This window comes from Cygnus atratus, chromosome 11 (assembly GCF_013377495.2).
Source record: "Cygnus atratus isolate AKBS03 ecotype Queensland, Australia chromosome 11, CAtr_DNAZoo_HiC_assembly, whole genome shotgun sequence".
Lineage (NCBI taxonomy): Eukaryota > Metazoa > Chordata > Aves > Anseriformes > Anatidae > Cygnus > Cygnus atratus.
In genome coordinates this window covers 19,183,360-19,200,528 of record NC_066372.1, presented here as the reverse complement: position 1 = coordinate 19,200,528, position 17,169 = coordinate 19,183,360, and the positions used below count along the sequence as shown (strand labels likewise).

The window sequence follows — 17,169 nt, the reverse complement described above, 5'->3', positions numbered from 1 at the left end:
AGCAGATAACTGCATGAGCTCCTGAACATCCATCGGTGTGACTTTCGGGTGCTGTTTGCAGTAGGTGAGGAGCTGGCATCTGTACAGAGGCAAGATTGAGCCCCACAAAGGTTTGCTGGGCAGCACCGGTCCTGTGCCCCTCCGGCCCTGCAGCCTGAGCTCCAGCTCTGCCGTCTCCACCCTGTGGGGCTGTGGCAAATCACCCCCAGGGCTTCCTGCACGTTTCCCTGCTGCCTCCCCGTCCCATTTAGCCATGTATGTGGTCTCAGTGGGGGCTGTAGTTGCCCCCATCTTGGAAACACCGAGCGATAATAACGAAAGGCACGCGGGGAGCGAGCACACAGAGAATCAGGGGGCAAAGCGCTGTGGGAGAGAGCAGCAAGCTCGTTTCAGAAGGCCGAATTCCTCGCATAGGCAGCATTTTCTGCCCGGGGTGTAGTGTTGCTGGCTGGCAGCCTTTCCAAGCTCGGGGCCTCCTGTGCGGATCAGGCCGGGGGGAGAGGGGGAGGGCGCTGGGCTTCCCGTGCTGCCGGCACCTCGGGCTGGGAGCCTTGGCACCGCGGCTTGGCTCCAGCTGGGTTTAACGTGGCAGTGCGGAGGGAGTGGTGCAGAGCATGGTGCTGTGGCACGTTGCTGAGGGCGAGCTGCCGTGGTGCTCTTTACACCTGCAGTCAGAGATTTTTACCGAGCACAGACCCTCCCGAATACCCCTGTGGCCGTAGAGCGAGCTCGGAGCGCAGCCCTGAGCCTAGGCCTGGCCACACTGTAGGTGCCAGGCGTGTCCTGCCACCTCTCTTCCACCCGGGCACCCCTTGGGACAAGAGAGGAGGAGGACAAAGGGTGACAGCGTGTGGTCACGGCCCCAGGCTGGTGCAGGGGTGCTTGTGGAGCAGCGATGAACCTGGCCGGGAAGGCTGGCTCTGCCTGGGCCTTGTCAGCGCTGAGATCTGCGGTTCCTGTTCATTCCTGCATCAAACACACGTTCTCACTCCTCCTGCCTTGCTTCGGTGCTGCTTTCTGTGTACAGAAGACCCCAGGAGCAGGAACTCCTGTTGCCTGTCCCTTCCTTCACCAGTCGGTGCGTGGCCTTCGCAGCCGGGCAGGCCGCTCCTTCTTTCCCAGCCTGGCCTCAGCAATCCCCACGGGCCCTACCCTGAAGCTGTAAGGGGACAGCAGCAGAGCTGCCCAGTCCCCGAATCCCACCCTCAGAGCCACCAGGAGAAGGCACCAGGCAGGGTTTCCTCGGCCTTGCCGGGGCTGAAGGAGCCGTGCTGCTCCTGGCCGCCGCGCGGAGCAGGAGGGACGCCGCGCTCCCTAATCAGGGTCACCCTTTAGTCACGCTCCTCCACACCCTAACGAGAAATCCGTCACGGGTGCATTTCTTGGCTCTGGGCTTTTGAAGAGCCGGGCTGGAGCCCAGCACAGCAGGCGTGGGGCTGGCGGGAGGCGTAGGGCAGGGTCTGGTTCTCAGCAGTGAATTTCAGGCTCGCAGGCGCAGCTCTGGCAGGTGATGGGGAGGAATAGGTGGCAGCTCCTCGCTTTGGGACAGCTTTCTGCCCTGGGTAACCCCAGGGACCCAGGAAACACTGCTGCCTTTCATAGCCCTTTGCACTTCATGGCAGAATGGCTGGAGGTAAGCCTGGCTTGGTAGCCATCCTGCATCTCCTGGCACACTGCATACAACGTGCTTGCTCGCTGCCATGCAGGAGATGGAAAAAAGAGTGAGGAGCTGCCCGCTGTAATTTACGGAGCCTTTTCACTGCTGTTGGTGACGGTGGCATCGCTGCTCATGTGCACCACGGGCTGCATAAGTTTACCTGTCCCTGGAGGCTGGTCTAAAGCTGCTGGAAACTTTGGGACTCTGTTTTATCAGCTTAGATTGTGCCGCTTAGTGAATGGCAGAGAAACAAGTGACCTGACTTGGAGCAGAGGGAACAGAGATACCGATAGGTTTAATCTTTTTAGGGGGGTTCGTGCCTCCCCGTGTGACATATCCAGGCATTTTGACCCTTCAGAGACTGCCAAAGTTCTCTCGTTTACACTCGTAGGATGAAAAGAGTGTAATGGGACAGAGCATTAAGGGTACAAGGAGGAGGTTGTTTGGGTGTTGCCAACCTGAAAGTGCTCTTGCATTTGATGGATTTTCTTTTAAACTTCTGGGTTCAGCAAAATATACTAGCGTGAGCTTAAAATCTCGTGCAGTTCTTGGAAATTATGCTGTGTTAAAGTGCTCTGCAGAGTGTATTTGAAAACACTGAAGCAGTTTGCCTGAATTGGGGCCTTACGCTGATTTATTTTTCAGACTTTTCCAGGAAAAGGTTTTTCGTTGCCGTTTGTATTGAATTGTAGAACTACACTTGGCAGACAGCTGGTGGGAGAATTCGGTCTGCAACTGTTGCAGAGAGCAATGAGTCGCTTTAAACACGCGATAACCGTTTAAGTTAAAGAAAAATACTAATGACAGTTGAGAATACGCTGGGGTTAAAATAGGGCATGTAAAAGCATTTTATTTACAGCGTGGTCCGTTCTTCCTCAGGCTAACACTGCAATGAAGTGCGTGTGTGCATGTGTATCTGTGATGCAAAGAAAACAGAATTTATGGTTTCTATAAGATGTGAAGTAATGATGCTGTTGGGAAGGGGCAGGGGGGCAAGCACATACTTGTGGGGGACCAGAAGGTCACCCAGGGTCCTTGTAAGCCCAGCGCTGTGCTTGACCCAGCGATGGAGCCTGTTTTCTGGCTGAGACTTGCTGTGTTTGTTGTGCCACGGTCAGGATTTCTGGCGCTCGTGTTACAGCATCGCTGGAGGATTTGTGCTTCAGGGTGGCTTTAACAGCAAAGGCGGCTCAACAGAGACTTATTCAAAGCAAGAGCCAGGTCTGCTGGAGAGAATTTGAGTTTTTGCTCCAGTTGAGGGGCCCGCGTGCATATCCAAAACTGTGTGTGACTGAGATGCCTTGGGGTTGTGCTATTGATGGGTCGGATGCTGATGGCCACAGGGGGACAATCTCCGCCCTGCTGATATCAGCAGGGTTTTGCTGTGCCTGTGGGAGGGGAGGAAGATCAGCCAGCCACGTGTGAACCATGGCTAGGGTGCAGTCCCAGAGCTATCGCAAATGTTAGTGCACATTCAGCCTCTGCTATAGGAAGGAGCATATAGACAGGGATGAGCCTTGGAGAGTGATCGAGGGTCTGGCCTGTGTGAAATCCGTCCTCCTCCTCTTAGGAAGGTGGCTGTTTGCATCCCCACGTGCTCCATCCATGAGATGCTGCTGTGTCTCATCTGTTTGAGCGGGGTGAGGTTCATTTCTGCGCAGCAAAGCTGTTCCTGCCCTTACGGTCTCTCACCCTTGCCTGCAGCGCTGTCAACCTGGGGGCGGTTGTTTTGTGTAAGCTGACATCTGGCTTTGGTCTTCCTCTTGCCTTGTTTTAATTTGGGCTGCGGGGGTGTCACAAGGCAAGGGGAAACTCTTGCCTCTCAGGGCCATGGCATTTCCCCCTCTTCTTTTTTTCTCATTCTGGGTGTTGTTCCCTGGTGGAGTAACTGAACAGATCAGGAAGTGATTTAGAAAAGCGACTGGCCAAACCAGCTGATGGCCTGTCTTTTCTCTCATGCTATTGCCTTCAAGGAGAAAATGAGGCAAGAAGGAAATTTGCACATTGAAACATTTCAATTGCTGTCCTAAAGACTCCTGGGGGCTTGCAGGACATGGGAAAGGGAGAGATTACATTTCAGGCTCTTTCATAGACAAAAGCCTTCCTCTTAAATCATGCATCATAACAGGTTTGCATTTCTCAGCAGAAACTTGAGTTACTAACCTTCCCTCCTTTCTTCTTTCCCCAGCCTTATCCCGCTTTTTCCAACAGCCGGAGTCGCAGACAGTGGAAGAAAATGGCATGGCTCGGTTCGAGTGTCGGATCGAAGGGCTGCCCTCCCCTGTCATCACGTGGGAGAAGGATCACGTAGCCGTTCCACAGGAACCTAGGTGATGCTCTGATTGTTTTCCTGGGTTAGCTTGAAAAAAAAAAAAATATCTGAAACATGACCGCTTAGGATGTGAAAATCCTTCATGAAATGTAGAATGAAGAGAAAAACGATAGACCACGTTTGAACCTGAAAAATGAAGTGCTGTAGGAGCAGGTAATTGAGGGACTCGTGCATATAGGTTGGTAAAACACCAAAATAAAATAAGCCTTCCCCCAGATATCATCCAACCAACCAAAAAAAAAAACCACCAACAAGACACCAACAAAACCATGCCCTTTTTTGTTACTGACCTCTTGTTCTGGAACCTTTGCTGTGATGGACCAAGCGCTCAGTCTATAAAAGATAGTTCAGTGGAACTGAAATTGGGTAGAAATTGGCTAATAAACAAAGTAATTAAACGAGACCTGAGCTTCAGTTTTCCATATCAGCCTCTTACTCTTAGTCTGGAGTGTTGAAGGGAGACAGAGAAGAGTGTGCCAAAGGGCAGACAGCAGCATAAATGTGAGTGGAGAAACTTGAAATCGGGCCAGATGGTACCGCACAGATCCTGCACCCTGGGAAGGCCCCTGCATGTACGGAGCACGGCACACAGTGCAGTGGGGGCTGCCTTTGGCACGTCCTCTCATGCAAAGTTAAGTGGGGTAGAAGTTTTTTGGGGGTCCTGGCTTGAGGAATATTTCCCCATCGGACTGTGGGGTCCGGTGCTGGGGTGTAGCTGGCAGAACGGTGATGCAGTTTTCTTTAGATTTAGCTGTGGTTTTAGAGCCAGTTGGTTTCTTCACTGTTGTCCCACACAGATCTGTCTTGGGGTTAATGACTGCTCTAGAGCTCTGTGTGTGCTCGGTAACCCGAGGGGTCTTGCCATTTGTTTTATTCCTATGTATGGAGGTGATCTAGTAAAAGTCCCTGAATTTTTTTTATTTTTTTTTTGTCTGGGGGAGGAAAAGATAAGATAAGGAAAAGATAATCATCCCTGCAGCATGATACCTTCTATTAAGGAAAGTCAGCTACAGGCAAAGAGAATAAACCATTAGCTGGGCTTCAGCTGGTCTGTAGACATCATCCCTGCAAGGGATCAGTGACTGCATTGCCCTTTAGTTCCTAAAAACTCTTTTGCTGTTCTGGAGAAGGAGCTGTTTCCCTCCCAGGAAAGCCAATCCAAGAGGCAGGAGGGGAGGATGGAAAGGGGTGGGGGTAAGGTTTAGGAATAATTTTACTACAAAGACAGTTTCTGTAAGAATAACGGCTTATATCCTTGAGTATGAAGTGTGGTGTGTAAAGGTTCATAGGAAGCTGTTGCCTTGTAATGAGACAAAAATTAATTAATTAAAAAAAGGTAATAAAAAAAGAAAGGGTTGGCAGAAGGAAGTGTGCAGTAGATTGGGCAGTGGCTTTTTAATGAGGCAGCTGGATGGATGTTGTGAAGTTACTTGTTCGGAGATTGCTTTCAACACGGGCAGCCTGAAAATTGTTTTCCTTGTAAAAAACAGACCGTAATCTCTGGCTGCAGATCTTGCTTCTTAAATCGTGTTTTAGCTAATATCCTTTTTCAGAAGGATTTGCTTTTTTTTTTTGCTGTTGTCTGGTTGTTGTTGTTGTTGTTGGATTTAATGTAACCGGCTTTCGAAGGAATTAATTCCAGGAACCGCTGGCTGCCACCCAGACCTCTCTGTTAGCCCTGCCCCATCGCGCCTGAGGACCAGCTCCCAGGCCAGCCTCTGATTGCTGTGCGCTCCCTCCTGTGCACACGGCTGATGAGCCTGTGAAAAAGCAATCATTTGGGTAGGTAGGCATCAGGATGATGGCTTCGTATCCCGAAATAGCACCGTCAGATTTATGCCCAAATCAGGCTCTGGGCCTACAGATACAGCCTTCCACATAATGCTATGATATTGGTGCACGTAAAGAGGGATAGAGCAATCACAGTAAAGTGAAAAAAGCCTAATAACTATTTTTGTTCTCTTTTTTTTTCCCCCATATTTTTTCCTATATTTCCTATCGCCTTTGGGCGCTGTCTTTGGCCTTTGCTGTTGGGCGCGGGTTCTAGCACGGTGCCATCTCAAAGGTCTTGAAGGCTGAGCTTAAAAAGCACTTAAACAACCCAAAGGGTATGGAAGTGTTTATGGAGGTTTTCAAAATACCTTTTCCACCCTGCCAAAGTTCAGGACAGAATCCAACTTCCATATGGGAGTAAGATAGAATCCTTTTTACAATTCTGTCTCTGAAGCACTTTAAAAAAAAAAAAAAAAAAGCCTTAAATCTGCAGCAGCTGCTGAGAGGTGGCTTGCAGGATCTCTCTAGACCGCAGTTGCTTTGGGGTGTGTGCTACATCTTTTGGCATAGGCTCTTCTCTATTTTACATACAGGCTGTGTTTCTCACTAGGCTCCAAATTGCTGATTATTTCCTCTAGAGCCAAGATGAGTACTTGCTAAGAGCTGGAGGTCTTCGGAGGTCTGCCCATAACCACATACCGTAGACCACATGGTCTGCAGTCACGGCATCTTTTATCGACGTTTCGGCTAAGGGAGGGTTTTATCTTCATGGAGGGTTTACTTCTGCCGTGTGTCAGCAGTGCCTTAATGTGCTTGGGTGCACCCACACGGCTCTGCAGCAGTGAGCAAAAGCAGACTTGGAGCCTGCAACAAAGCAGCAGATTCCTCACTTGTCCTGGGGTACCTTAGCCTGTATTGTGTTAGCCTGCGAGAAAGGATGCGGCAGCAGTTTCTTGGGGAGAAGGTAAGAAAGGGAATGGGGCTGTTAGCGCTGGAATATTCTCCGCTATACACGCGGTATGGACGTGGTCCTGAGCAGCCTGGTCCAGCTGACCCTGCTCCGAGAGGGAGAAGACTACAGGTTTTCAGAGGTCCCTCCCAGCCCCGGTGATTCTGTGATGGAGAATTGGAGTCTCTTTCTTGGGGCTGGAAGATGCTTTGCCTACTGCTTGAAATATCTTGATATTAATTACGGACTCGAACAGCAGATGCACGACAAAAATAAATACTATCACAGTGGGAAGCTTTTCCTCCGCAGTGCTGAGAAGATGCAAATATTTGTCCTCGTTCTCCTGTGTCCTGATGAGGCATCCTGGTAAGGGTTTTCAGGATACTGTCTCCTTTGAAGTCTCTGGAGCGTGATCCTGAGCAAAGTGTGTCTGTGTAGGCAGTGAGAGCACAACTTTGGGGATGTGGAGCAGTGGCCCTTGCTTACGTGGGAAGCTTCACCAAGACTGCGTCCTTGAATCAGGCTGTAGGATCGTGCATACAGTGACAGTACGGTCACAGGAGGAGCTCTGTTAGCTCTTCTGCTTCTGCATCTGCTGCCCAGAGAGCAAGAAGTGATGAGCTCAGATCGCAGCAGCTGAGGTCTGGGCTAGGCTCTAGGCTTGCAGCAGGGATATTTGTCTGGAATAAGCTGCTTGGGGTGGGGATGGGATTTCCATTGCTGGAGGTTTGGGACCACAAGGTAAGTGTTTGCAGGAATGGGTGTGCTGTTGGTGACCATGGCTTGGACATGGGGTGGCTCATCTCTTACGGTCCCCCTGGTTCCATGACCCTTGCTGATGGCTTCCAGCTGGCTCAGCGCCTGCAGAACCACAGTTATTAATGTCAGGGTTACTTTCAGGGATCTTCATGGATGGAAGGGCTGGCATTCGTGGTTATAACTTGTCTTTGTGCTGTTCCTGTGGAAGCTGCTATCCCTCCCCTTAGCAATTGCCTTTGAATGTGTCCTTTTCATAATGAAGACTGATAACCTAGAGCTGCCTGTCAAAGCTCGGCAGCTCTGTTTATAGAGGCTTGCAATTAAAAATGGATCTCATATATAATTAAAAAGGATCACGTAGGCTTTGCACCTCGCATTCAAGAATAAAGAGGCTGCCACCTAGGAATCCAGGCAGAAAATGGAGATGCTGACAGCCAGCTCCTACTTTTATGCTAATTGCTAATCATCTGCTTTGTTCGCTATAATGCAGCAAGGATTGTGTTCATGTTGTGAGCCGTGTAGCCATTTCACTCCGTGGAAGTGTTCCCCAGTAGTGCCCCATGGGCGAATGGGGGGGATGCTGAATGCCTGGGTGTGAATTTGCCAGCTCGCGAAAGCCAGAAATTCTTGGAAGAACAAAAGCAATCAGCACGGCCCAGGGATGGCGCAGTTTCAGGCAGCCGCTCACTACAGGAGCGGTGTCCTGGCTGCTTTGAGCCGTGAAGGGGCATCTGTGGGACGCTCGGTCCGCTCGTGTACATGAGGTGCAGCAGGAAAAGGATGATGTTCAGAATTCTTGTGATGTTTTTTACTCTGGCTACCAAACCTCTGTGAAGAGCAAGTGCTGAGGCTGATCGTAGCAGACTGTGCGTGTGAAGGCACTTGTACAATTGGGGATGTCTGGAAAGCTGTGTGTGTACCTAATTGTTTGCTGCTATACAGTTGGTTTGTATCAGCAAAGCCCTGTTGGCCTGGTGTCCTAGAAGCTGATCCTCTGTTGTAAAGGCTCCAGTGCTGCGGATGGGTCTGTACCTGCTGCTTTTTGAGAACCACCGGTTGGATGGCTCAAAGGTTTCTTGGTGCCACTCTGCTGTGCTTACCAGCTCCTGCACGCGACTTGTCTGTAGGAGAAAAAGCAGGGATAAAAGGGCTTTGATTGACGGATAGCTCAGGCAAGATATCCTATCTCACGCTTTTCATTTGTTCTCTCAGGTTTATAACTCTTCCAAACGGTGTCCTCCAAATCGTGGACGTGCAGGAGAGCGATGCTGGGGCTTACCACTGTGTGGCGAGCAACGCTGCCCGGAAGCGCTACAGCAACGACGCGGTCCTCAGAGTCCTGAAAGGTAAGGGGCAGAGCGTGCTGGCCTGGGCCACGCAGCTGCTGTGTGATGGAGAGCTGAGCTGACACGTCGGTGAGAATCTCTCCTGCCCCGGTGGGTCTGCCTGGGGCAGCGTTTGGCCAAAACGTGCAGAGAAGGCGTTTTAATAAGGATTTTCTCTTTGCTGTGATGGGGTGAGCAGGGCTGGGAGGTGTTGCCACCTGGGGGTTGCAGCTGGCTTCTCTGGCCAGCCCCAGGACCAGGCAGCCAACAGTAATAAAGGGTCTGTTTCTCTCTGCGCCCAGGGATTTTCTTCTGCAGGTGGATTGTAACAGCAGTTATGTGCTAGGGCTGTTAGAAAGGGTCAGGCACCCTGCCTGCACCTCGGGGAGGCGCAGTGGTGATGTGATCTAATCTCCAGGGGCCTCGGATGGCAAGGCAAGCAATGGCACGGACAGAGGAGGATGCTTGCCAAGCTAATGAGAAGCAGAGGGTGGAGTAATTAGCAGGGCTGTGTCTACCCCAGGTCACATAGCAGGGTCCAGAGGAGCTTCAGCACACAGACACCCGCCTAGCACGCTGCGTCTGCCTCGCTGGCTCTCTGCCGGGCTCGGGGGCAGGCTCCAGAGATCTTCCTGCTATTTGAGAGCGCTCTCAGCTGGGCTTTCTGCTGCCGACGCAGCCGGAGCAGGGCTTTGCATGCGAGCTGTCCTTCGCCTCCCGATCCGGGCCTCAGCCTCGGAGTGCATTTTTCTCTGTAAACCGAGAGCGCGGTGGGCAAGTTGGGGCACGAGAAGGTAGCTGAGAGCGAGTGTGAGTGCAGCGGGGGTCTCCAGACGCTGGCATCCTTCCCAGCACGCCTGGCTGCCTCCCCGGTGGTGTAATCCCCTTCTGCAAGTGGCAAAACCCCCGGGTCTGGCTGAGCTGTCCCTTCCCTTGGGACACTGCCCCCCTGCCCCGTCCGCCTCCTGGTCCTGCAGACCCCGGTGTATTTTGTAGGCACATTTAACCTCGAATGCTCTGAAACGCTTCCCAGCCCCTTTTGTCTTTGTTCGGGGTTGTATTGCTTGGCATGCTGCTGCCAGCGTGTTTTCCCAGAGACGCCTTTGCTCTTCATCCATCAGCAGGGAATGTAACTAACGGGGGCCTGAGAACACACCTCTGATCAATGGATTGTGTCGTGGAGGTAATCTGTGTGGAATCTGCGGAGAATTTGTGAGCAGTTGAACGCTCGGTATCCAACTGGCAGCCTCTGCCAGATCCTCCGTGTGCTTAACGAAGCTCCGAGGCAAGGGGAGGGCTTGCTCCAGAGACAGCTCCCGTGTTGGGTCTGGTTTGCTATTGATAAGTAATATTGATCAGGCTACAAAGGTGAATATGCCGTCCTTGGCATAATAACTTGTTCTGCATAATTGTATCTTGTACTCTGCAGTGTTTAATCTGCTTTGCAAATGGAGGCGATGGAAGAGGTTAAATGGGAAGCGTTCCTTCTGGAGCACCAGCCGGCCGAGCAGATTTCTGCCTGGAGTTCTCGCCCAAATCTCGCTTCTGCAGCACCACACCACCCGCTGGCTGCAAAAACAAATATGCGAGGTTGAGTTTTTCACCAGATTGAGCTGATCGTGATGAAAAACATGCCTGTTAAATCTCTGGGGATTTTTATAATTGGGGAGAAGTATCTCTGAGACAGATGGGAAACTGCAGTGACCTGTGTAGGCCACACACTCCTCAACGAGTGACTGGCGTGGTATTGATCCTTTTTTTTGTTTTAGCACTTCACTATCAGAGGCACGTTTTTGGATGCCTGGACTGGCTCGAGGAGTCTTTTACTCCCTGGTCAGAAGCAGCTGGCAGTACTTGGAGTGAACTGGTCAGGCAGAAATCCTTTGCTGGTTAGAGGACAGAGAAGAAAAGGAAAGGGAGGAAAAAAGAAATAACAAAGGCCTGTGATACAGCTGTTCAGTATTGCTTGAGTTGCTCGTTTGGATGTTTCAGAGGCCAAACTCCTTTGTGTCTGCAGGAAGGAGCAGCTAAGCATGCTGCTGGCTAGTGAGCCGTTGATTTTGGGGTAAGAGGGGTCCAGTCTTTGAAGGAAGGGGTTTGTGCCATGGGAGCTAGAGGCTCCTTACCACCTGCACCTGCAGCTTTGGTGTCAGCACTGGGCAGTCCCGATGGACTTTGGGTCGTGCTGGTGTAATGCAAACACTGCCGCTGGCACCGGGCTGCCAGTGCTGGATTTGAACTGGCTGTGCACAGCAAAAGAATTCATTTCCCTAAAACTCTTCTTCAGTTGCCCTTTCTCTCCTTCACCTTCTCCCTCACTCCAGATATGATGGCTGGGGCACGAGCCATCTCCCTTATTAAAGGCCTTTACCCAGGAGAGACAGCAATTATTACGACCCCTTTCTGCCATACTTGCACGGCCTAAAAAAACGGCCTAAAACCCCAAAATGTCCCTTCCCGTGCCGCCGTGACTTGCCCTGGCGCGGGGAGCAGCCCGGATTGTGCGTCAGCGGCCAGACGCGCGCTGGCGGCTCGCAGGCAGGGCAGAGCGAGGGCTGCGAGCCCTGCAGATGTTTCGGCTGTGCAGACTTCATGGTGCAAATTTCCAGACGTTCCCCGGGGAAGCGGCATTTTGAGCGGGAGGGGAGGAGAGCAGGCGGAGAGCGGGATTCAGTCGCGCAGCCCCGAAACGGAGCCCGCCGGAGAAACAGAAGCGGAGGGAGGGCTTGGATTTTCCCCCCGTGGATCTCCGCTGCTCCCTGGCAGGCGGAGCACCGAGCACATCTGGCAGCGCCGTCCCTCCGCCCCTCACCTGCACAGATGATGGATGAACGCCGCAGCCCCGCTGCGAGCGCTGCCAAGAAGGGCATTAGGAGCTGGCTGCAGGGCGCCTTTCCCAGGCGCTGTCGGTGCGTGCTGCCTCTGCTTGGGGTCAGCTCCTGCGGGGCTGCGTCTTGTTTCTTGCAGCTTCTTTCTCAGGAAGCAGGCTCCGGAGCCCTGCTCTGGGCTCATAGATAAAAAGTTAATTTCCCCTGTGTCCCAGGTCCTTCGCGCACACAGGGAAATGCTAAGTCTCGCCTTCTCAAGGAAGGACAGCAGAAAGGTTTGGGCACCGCAGTGTTGTGTGTGAGATTATCAATTTCAGATCATAACGGAGTTTGACTGGGCTGGGGGAAGTACGGAGATTAAAACAAGACCATCCATTTTGAGATCTTGACCCCACAGCCCCATCCTGTAGAGTTCAGTGGTTGTCTCCCTTCGCATTTAAGGGTGGTCGTTGCAGAAGAGTTACAGCGAGGTCCTGGGAGCCAGGGCGCTCGGGTTTCTCCTTTCCTTCCTGACAGTGTGCCACTGGGAGAATCAGTTCCTTAACTTTTCGATTTCCACCTCTATAAGTACAGATAAACAGGCTTGGAGCAGCGACGTGTCAGTCTGGAGGCAGTACGGGCCTTTGGTGCAGGAGGTCAGTGTGCTCAGGTGAGAGGAGGATGTGGATATGGACCTGATTGAGTGTTTTTTTTTCTTTCTTGTGTTCTCTGCACTCTGTTCTTGATTTGTGCATGCAGAGTAACCCTAGCTGCGATGTCGGTGGCACGTCATGCTGGTACGTGGGTAAAACCTTTGCCCCAGGCCAGGCTGGCAAGAATTGGACACAGCAGCCTGCCTCCAGCGCTGACACAAGGTCTCTGCGGGGGTGTTACTGTGGTGGTCCCACAGACACGCTCCGCATGGTCCTGTGCCTGTCCTGGAGTAGCTGCAGGATCGGGGAGCGCAGAGCAGCGCCGTGCACGCGCACACAGCCGGGCTGGGGTCTGGGCTGAGCACGCCACCAAAGAGTCCTCCAGCAGATGAGCACGTCCCCCGTGAGCTGGGATTTAGTGCCGTGCTATTAGAGGTGACGCCGCGAGATTGCCCTTGGCAGAACGTCATTTACGCTGACAGCCGTAGCAGCGTGCTGCAGCAGTGTCCCAGCAAATGTATTTCTCAGTCAAATATTTGTATGAGATACGGTAACAGGGACGGAGCTGGGAGGCAGCTGAAACACCTTTGCGTTTTCTGTTCTTTTGGTGTTTGTACGGCCGTGACTGAGGTCCCAAGGGAGAGCCAGGCTCTGGGTGCTTCCTGCTCCCGGGGGCTGCAGGAGAACGCAGCCCGTGGATGGGACCAGCCCTGGGGAGGGCCGGGGAGGTGCTGATGAAGTGAGCAGCACTCGCAGTTGGCCACCACCTCTCAGGAACAGACGTGCTGTTACCACAAGTGGATTTTCAGTCCCCGCATGTGCGAACGACGTGCTGGATGCTGGCTTGGCTCTCAGCCTGAGCCCTGCCGACACGCGCCGCGCTCCCTTCGCCGCTCTGGATGCGGGCGCCGGGACGGGGCAGCTTGGCTTCGGGTCGGTGCCGCTCTGCTCTGACCTCCCAACCACAGCCGGGCATCGATCCTGTGGTGCTGCTGATGCTGGAGAAGGGCAGCGTTGACCAGAGCAGGGTGGTTTTCCTCCAGCAGGGAGAGCATCTGCAGCGGTCCGGGCACAAGAGGCTGCTCTGGGAGACAAGGGGGGTCGCGGAAACTTGTCGGGAGAAAACACCTTTACTGTGAGTTGCTGGTTTAACTGGCACCCTGGTTTTCTTCTCCCTCTGCTCTTGACATCCCAAATGCTCACGTACGAGGACTCTCTTTGCACGTGTTTCCTGGGCAGCAGGTAGCTGAAGCTGCCCACATAACGCATCTGCTGGGTTGGGGAAAGCACTCCCCATTCTTCCTTTGTGGTAGGTGATGCTCAGCCAACCGTAGTAAGTGTGATTTCGAAGGATGGCGAAGTGACGGAGGAATTACACAGCGTTTCTAGCTTAATAAGGAAATCTTTAAAGCCAGAAGTGACCTTCTGCCTAGAATGGACTGTAAACGTTCATTCTGTCTCCCTTTTACTGAGCCTAGCAAAGCCAGGGACTTCAAGCGGGCATGGAACAGGACTGAGACCCCAGCTTTTTGATGAAACTCGTGAAGGGCTGGCGCAGACACCCATCAGACACCCCTCCAAACACACACGGCTCGTTCCTTGCTGGAGTCAGTCCGGGGCCAGCATGCATCACACCGTGCGCATCGCCGAGGGAGAACAACTCGGAGCTGGAGTGTCAGCAGCCTGTTCCCGGGAGCCGGAGGGGGAATTTCAGCTCAGCTGTCTGTGAAGTTCTGCAGGGCTATGATACGCTGCGCTCCTGACAGCTCTAGCAGCCCGCGGTGACAGAGGGTTTGATTTTAAATAATAAATAAATAAATAAATAAATAAATAAAAACCCAGAGCCCTCACTTCCCATTAAACAGAACAGCTGAACCAAAGTGAGTGGCAACAGAGGTGTCAAGGATAATCGAGCAGAACAGGGGATGTAAGGCAGGGAAGAGGTGAGCTGTTCCCAGGTCTCCAGGGGCAGCTGGTCTCTCCCACGCACGCCGACAGCTGCTTGCAGGGTTTGGGGTTTGCCAGCAGGGTTTGGGGTTTGCCAGGCTCCTGTGCTACAGGCACTGCCTCTGGAGGGCCGGCTGGATTTGGGGATGGCTCGCAGTCCTCCGCTGCTCTCCACCTGCATCTCCTAACAACCCAGATCGACGGCGCTTCTGAGGCTTTTTGAAACAAGAGCTGGTGTTTGGTAAGGCTCTGACTGAAGCAGGATTTTCGCCGCAGGCTTCACTCAGCTCTCCTCCGGGAGCCTTTTGGTGCTGGCCTACCCCTGTGGCGTGTCGGCGCTGCAGGGATCCCAGCCGGCCTCTCCCGGGGCATGTTAAACAGGCTGTGCCTGCCTGCCGAGCCGGGGCCGCAGCTCACAGCAGCGATAATAATCAGGTCGGCAGCTTGCAAGGGGCTGCGGGACAGCAAGGCTGCTGCGGTTGGCTTCCTGATGGCACTTGTTAATTATTAATCGCCTGCGTTGCAGCAGAGCCTCAGTAGCTCTCTGAGGTCGAGGGCTAGCGGTGCCCCGCGGCGCTTGCAGCATCCCAGCAGCTGGAGTGAAGACATCCAGGCTCCGGAGCCGCAGCAAAGCTCACGGTCCTGTTCCTTTAGACGTAGGGGGTACATAAGGGGGAAGTTTGTCTCCGTCCCGGTGGTGCTGAGGCACAGGATTGGGGTGAGTCAGCCTCGATCGCAGGGGCTGTGAGCCTCGTTTAGATACCAGGGATCACTGGGGACGCAGCTGGGAGTTTCCCTTCATTGGGATCTGCTCTGTGCCCAGTGCAGCAGAGGCGCAATGCCGCATGAATTGTGCATAAAAGTGAGAAGCAGGAGAAGAGAAGGATGGGGTGAGGGGACGGGAGGTTACTGAATGCTGTCCTCAGGCACAGCCTGGTTGGGAATCCCTGCAGCGCTTTAAGAAAGTGTCCAACCGGAGTGGTCTGACACAATGTGTGGCTATTGCTAACGATCTTTCCCCGTGGAAAGCCAGCTTTCCTCCCAGACTTTTCCTAGAAAAACAGATTTGCATTGTCCCGAGTTAATGCAGATGCATCCATCTGCTTTTAGTTCTTCCCTCCAAGTTGGCAGCCTCCCTTTGCTGCCAGACTGTGTTACTGCAGGCTCCCAGTGTTGTGTGTTCGAAGCATCACTCGTAGGGAGCGTTCTGCATCCCTGGCATCGGGGAGACCCCACCACGAGGTGGCTTCCTCTACCATTTCTCTTTTCGGCCCAGGGCCCCCAGCCGGTTCCCCCTCCGCTGTCGCTGGAGGTACGGATTACACGAATTACAAACAGATCTGATGTTGCAAGTGGATCTGAATTGCAAATAGAGCTGATGAAATAGGTGTCAGCCCCTGTGAAATGTCAACCTCTGAGCCCAAGCAGGAAATTACTGGAGTGAAATGGCTCTGGGCGCCGAGATGAGCTGAGGTGGCTGAGTAAGGAGGGGTTTCAGGGCTTGGGGTGTGTGAGCGAGCCAGAAAGGGCTTCTGTTGACCATGTCTCTATCTCAATTCTGTAGAAAAGGTAGCAGTATATTTGCCTGCCTTACAGCTTGCTTTTTTTTTTCTTTCTTATTTTTTTTTTCCTGAGAGATTTCTCTGGCAGCATCCTGGAAGTTGGATGTACTGGCCTGGAGAAATCCCCCGGGCAAGTGTTTGGCTGGTGTCGGGATGCGTGAGCGAGTCCAGCCCATGCTCCGCCTCAGCTCTTCTGCCCCGTGCTCGGTGCAGGGGTGACCTCTCAAACCCAGGAGTGGCAGTGCCTGCAGCATTGTCCAGGCAGGTGCACACAACCAAGTCTTTTTTTGCCCGTGCACTATCCTGAGGGCAGGTCTGAGAGCCAAAATGCGGAGACGGGCTGCCTTGCTAGCACGGAGCAGCGGTCAGCTAACTAACCCTCCTCGTGAGCACCTCGTATGTGGGGAAAGGAGCCACGGGACAGCCTTTGTGTCCTGCGCTCCTCTCCAAAGACCCCCTTTCCCAATTTAATTACAAATAGAGTTATGATTAAAGAAATGTGGGAGCCCTCAATCCCAGAGGCTGGTGAGCTTATGCTCCCCTGGCCCTTTGGGGCTATATGTTTGGGTTTCAGGGCAGGTTAGGACGGGGCTGCTCTGCCTTTCTCCAAGGTGCTTCAGGTACACCAGGTACCTGCTCCTTGCTTCTCATCCTCTGTAGGTTAAATCCTGCTCTGAGTGCCTTTCTCAGTCAGAAATTGAGAAATTTCTCACTCTCACCGAGCTATGAAAAAGCACAAAGAGCTGTTCAAAGCTTATACATAATAGTTTTTACCTACAATAGTGACGTTACCAATGGCATTTGAATGTGGTGCTGGTAGGTTGCTGTGCCTTGGGCTTGCATTTCCCATTGCCTCTGCCATGTCCCAGCTTTGGTTCTGTCTTCTGCCTCCCAGAAGCTCCCTGCGATGCATCTTCACACTACTGGAGGTTCAGACGTACGGTCCTGAGGTCTCCAACCTTGTGGACCCCAGCAGAAAAGCAGAAGGGCCCCGGTTCCCGGAGGGCAGCTGGGGCTGCGTGGCCGCGGCTGTCGGCGCGGCGCCTCCTGTTTATTGAGCCTGGCTCCCGCTCGGGGCGCTGCAAACGCTTGCTGGGGAAGCAAGCAGGAATCCGTCGTGAAGTCTGGCTGGCTCCGGGCCCTCCTGGCGTAACGAAGAGCAGTTCCAACTGCGTGTACGCAAACACAGAGCCAATGTTGACAGCTTTACGGGAGCTGGAGCGGTGGGCAAAGCACGCTCAGGCTGCTTTGCAGCAGGGCTCAACGTTCCCTGGATGTGTAAAACTCCGTACCCCGAAGGATAGGGGGCAAAACCTGGGGTGGGGGGAGAGCCCCCTTAAAATCCTAGGCTGTTCCTGGAAAGCTGCCACTGCTCAACCTCTTCCTGGGCTTCTGGTTACACCCA

The 17,169-nt window shown here is 53.1% G+C and overlaps 1 protein-coding gene across 1 annotated transcript in view; it reads left to right on the top strand.

The window, feature by feature from the left end:
• Window positions 1-17,169, top strand: part of IGDCC4 (immunoglobulin superfamily DCC subclass member 4) — an 85,423-nt gene that overhangs the window by 35,859 nt on the left and 32,395 nt on the right. The window contains exons 3-4 of the mRNA XM_035554759.1: window positions 3,846-3,987; window positions 8,683-8,816. Of these exons, the coding sequence (XP_035410652.1) occupies window positions 3,846-3,987; window positions 8,683-8,816 (276 nt within the window). The remainder of the gene's footprint in view (window positions 1-3,845; window positions 3,988-8,682; window positions 8,817-17,169) is intronic.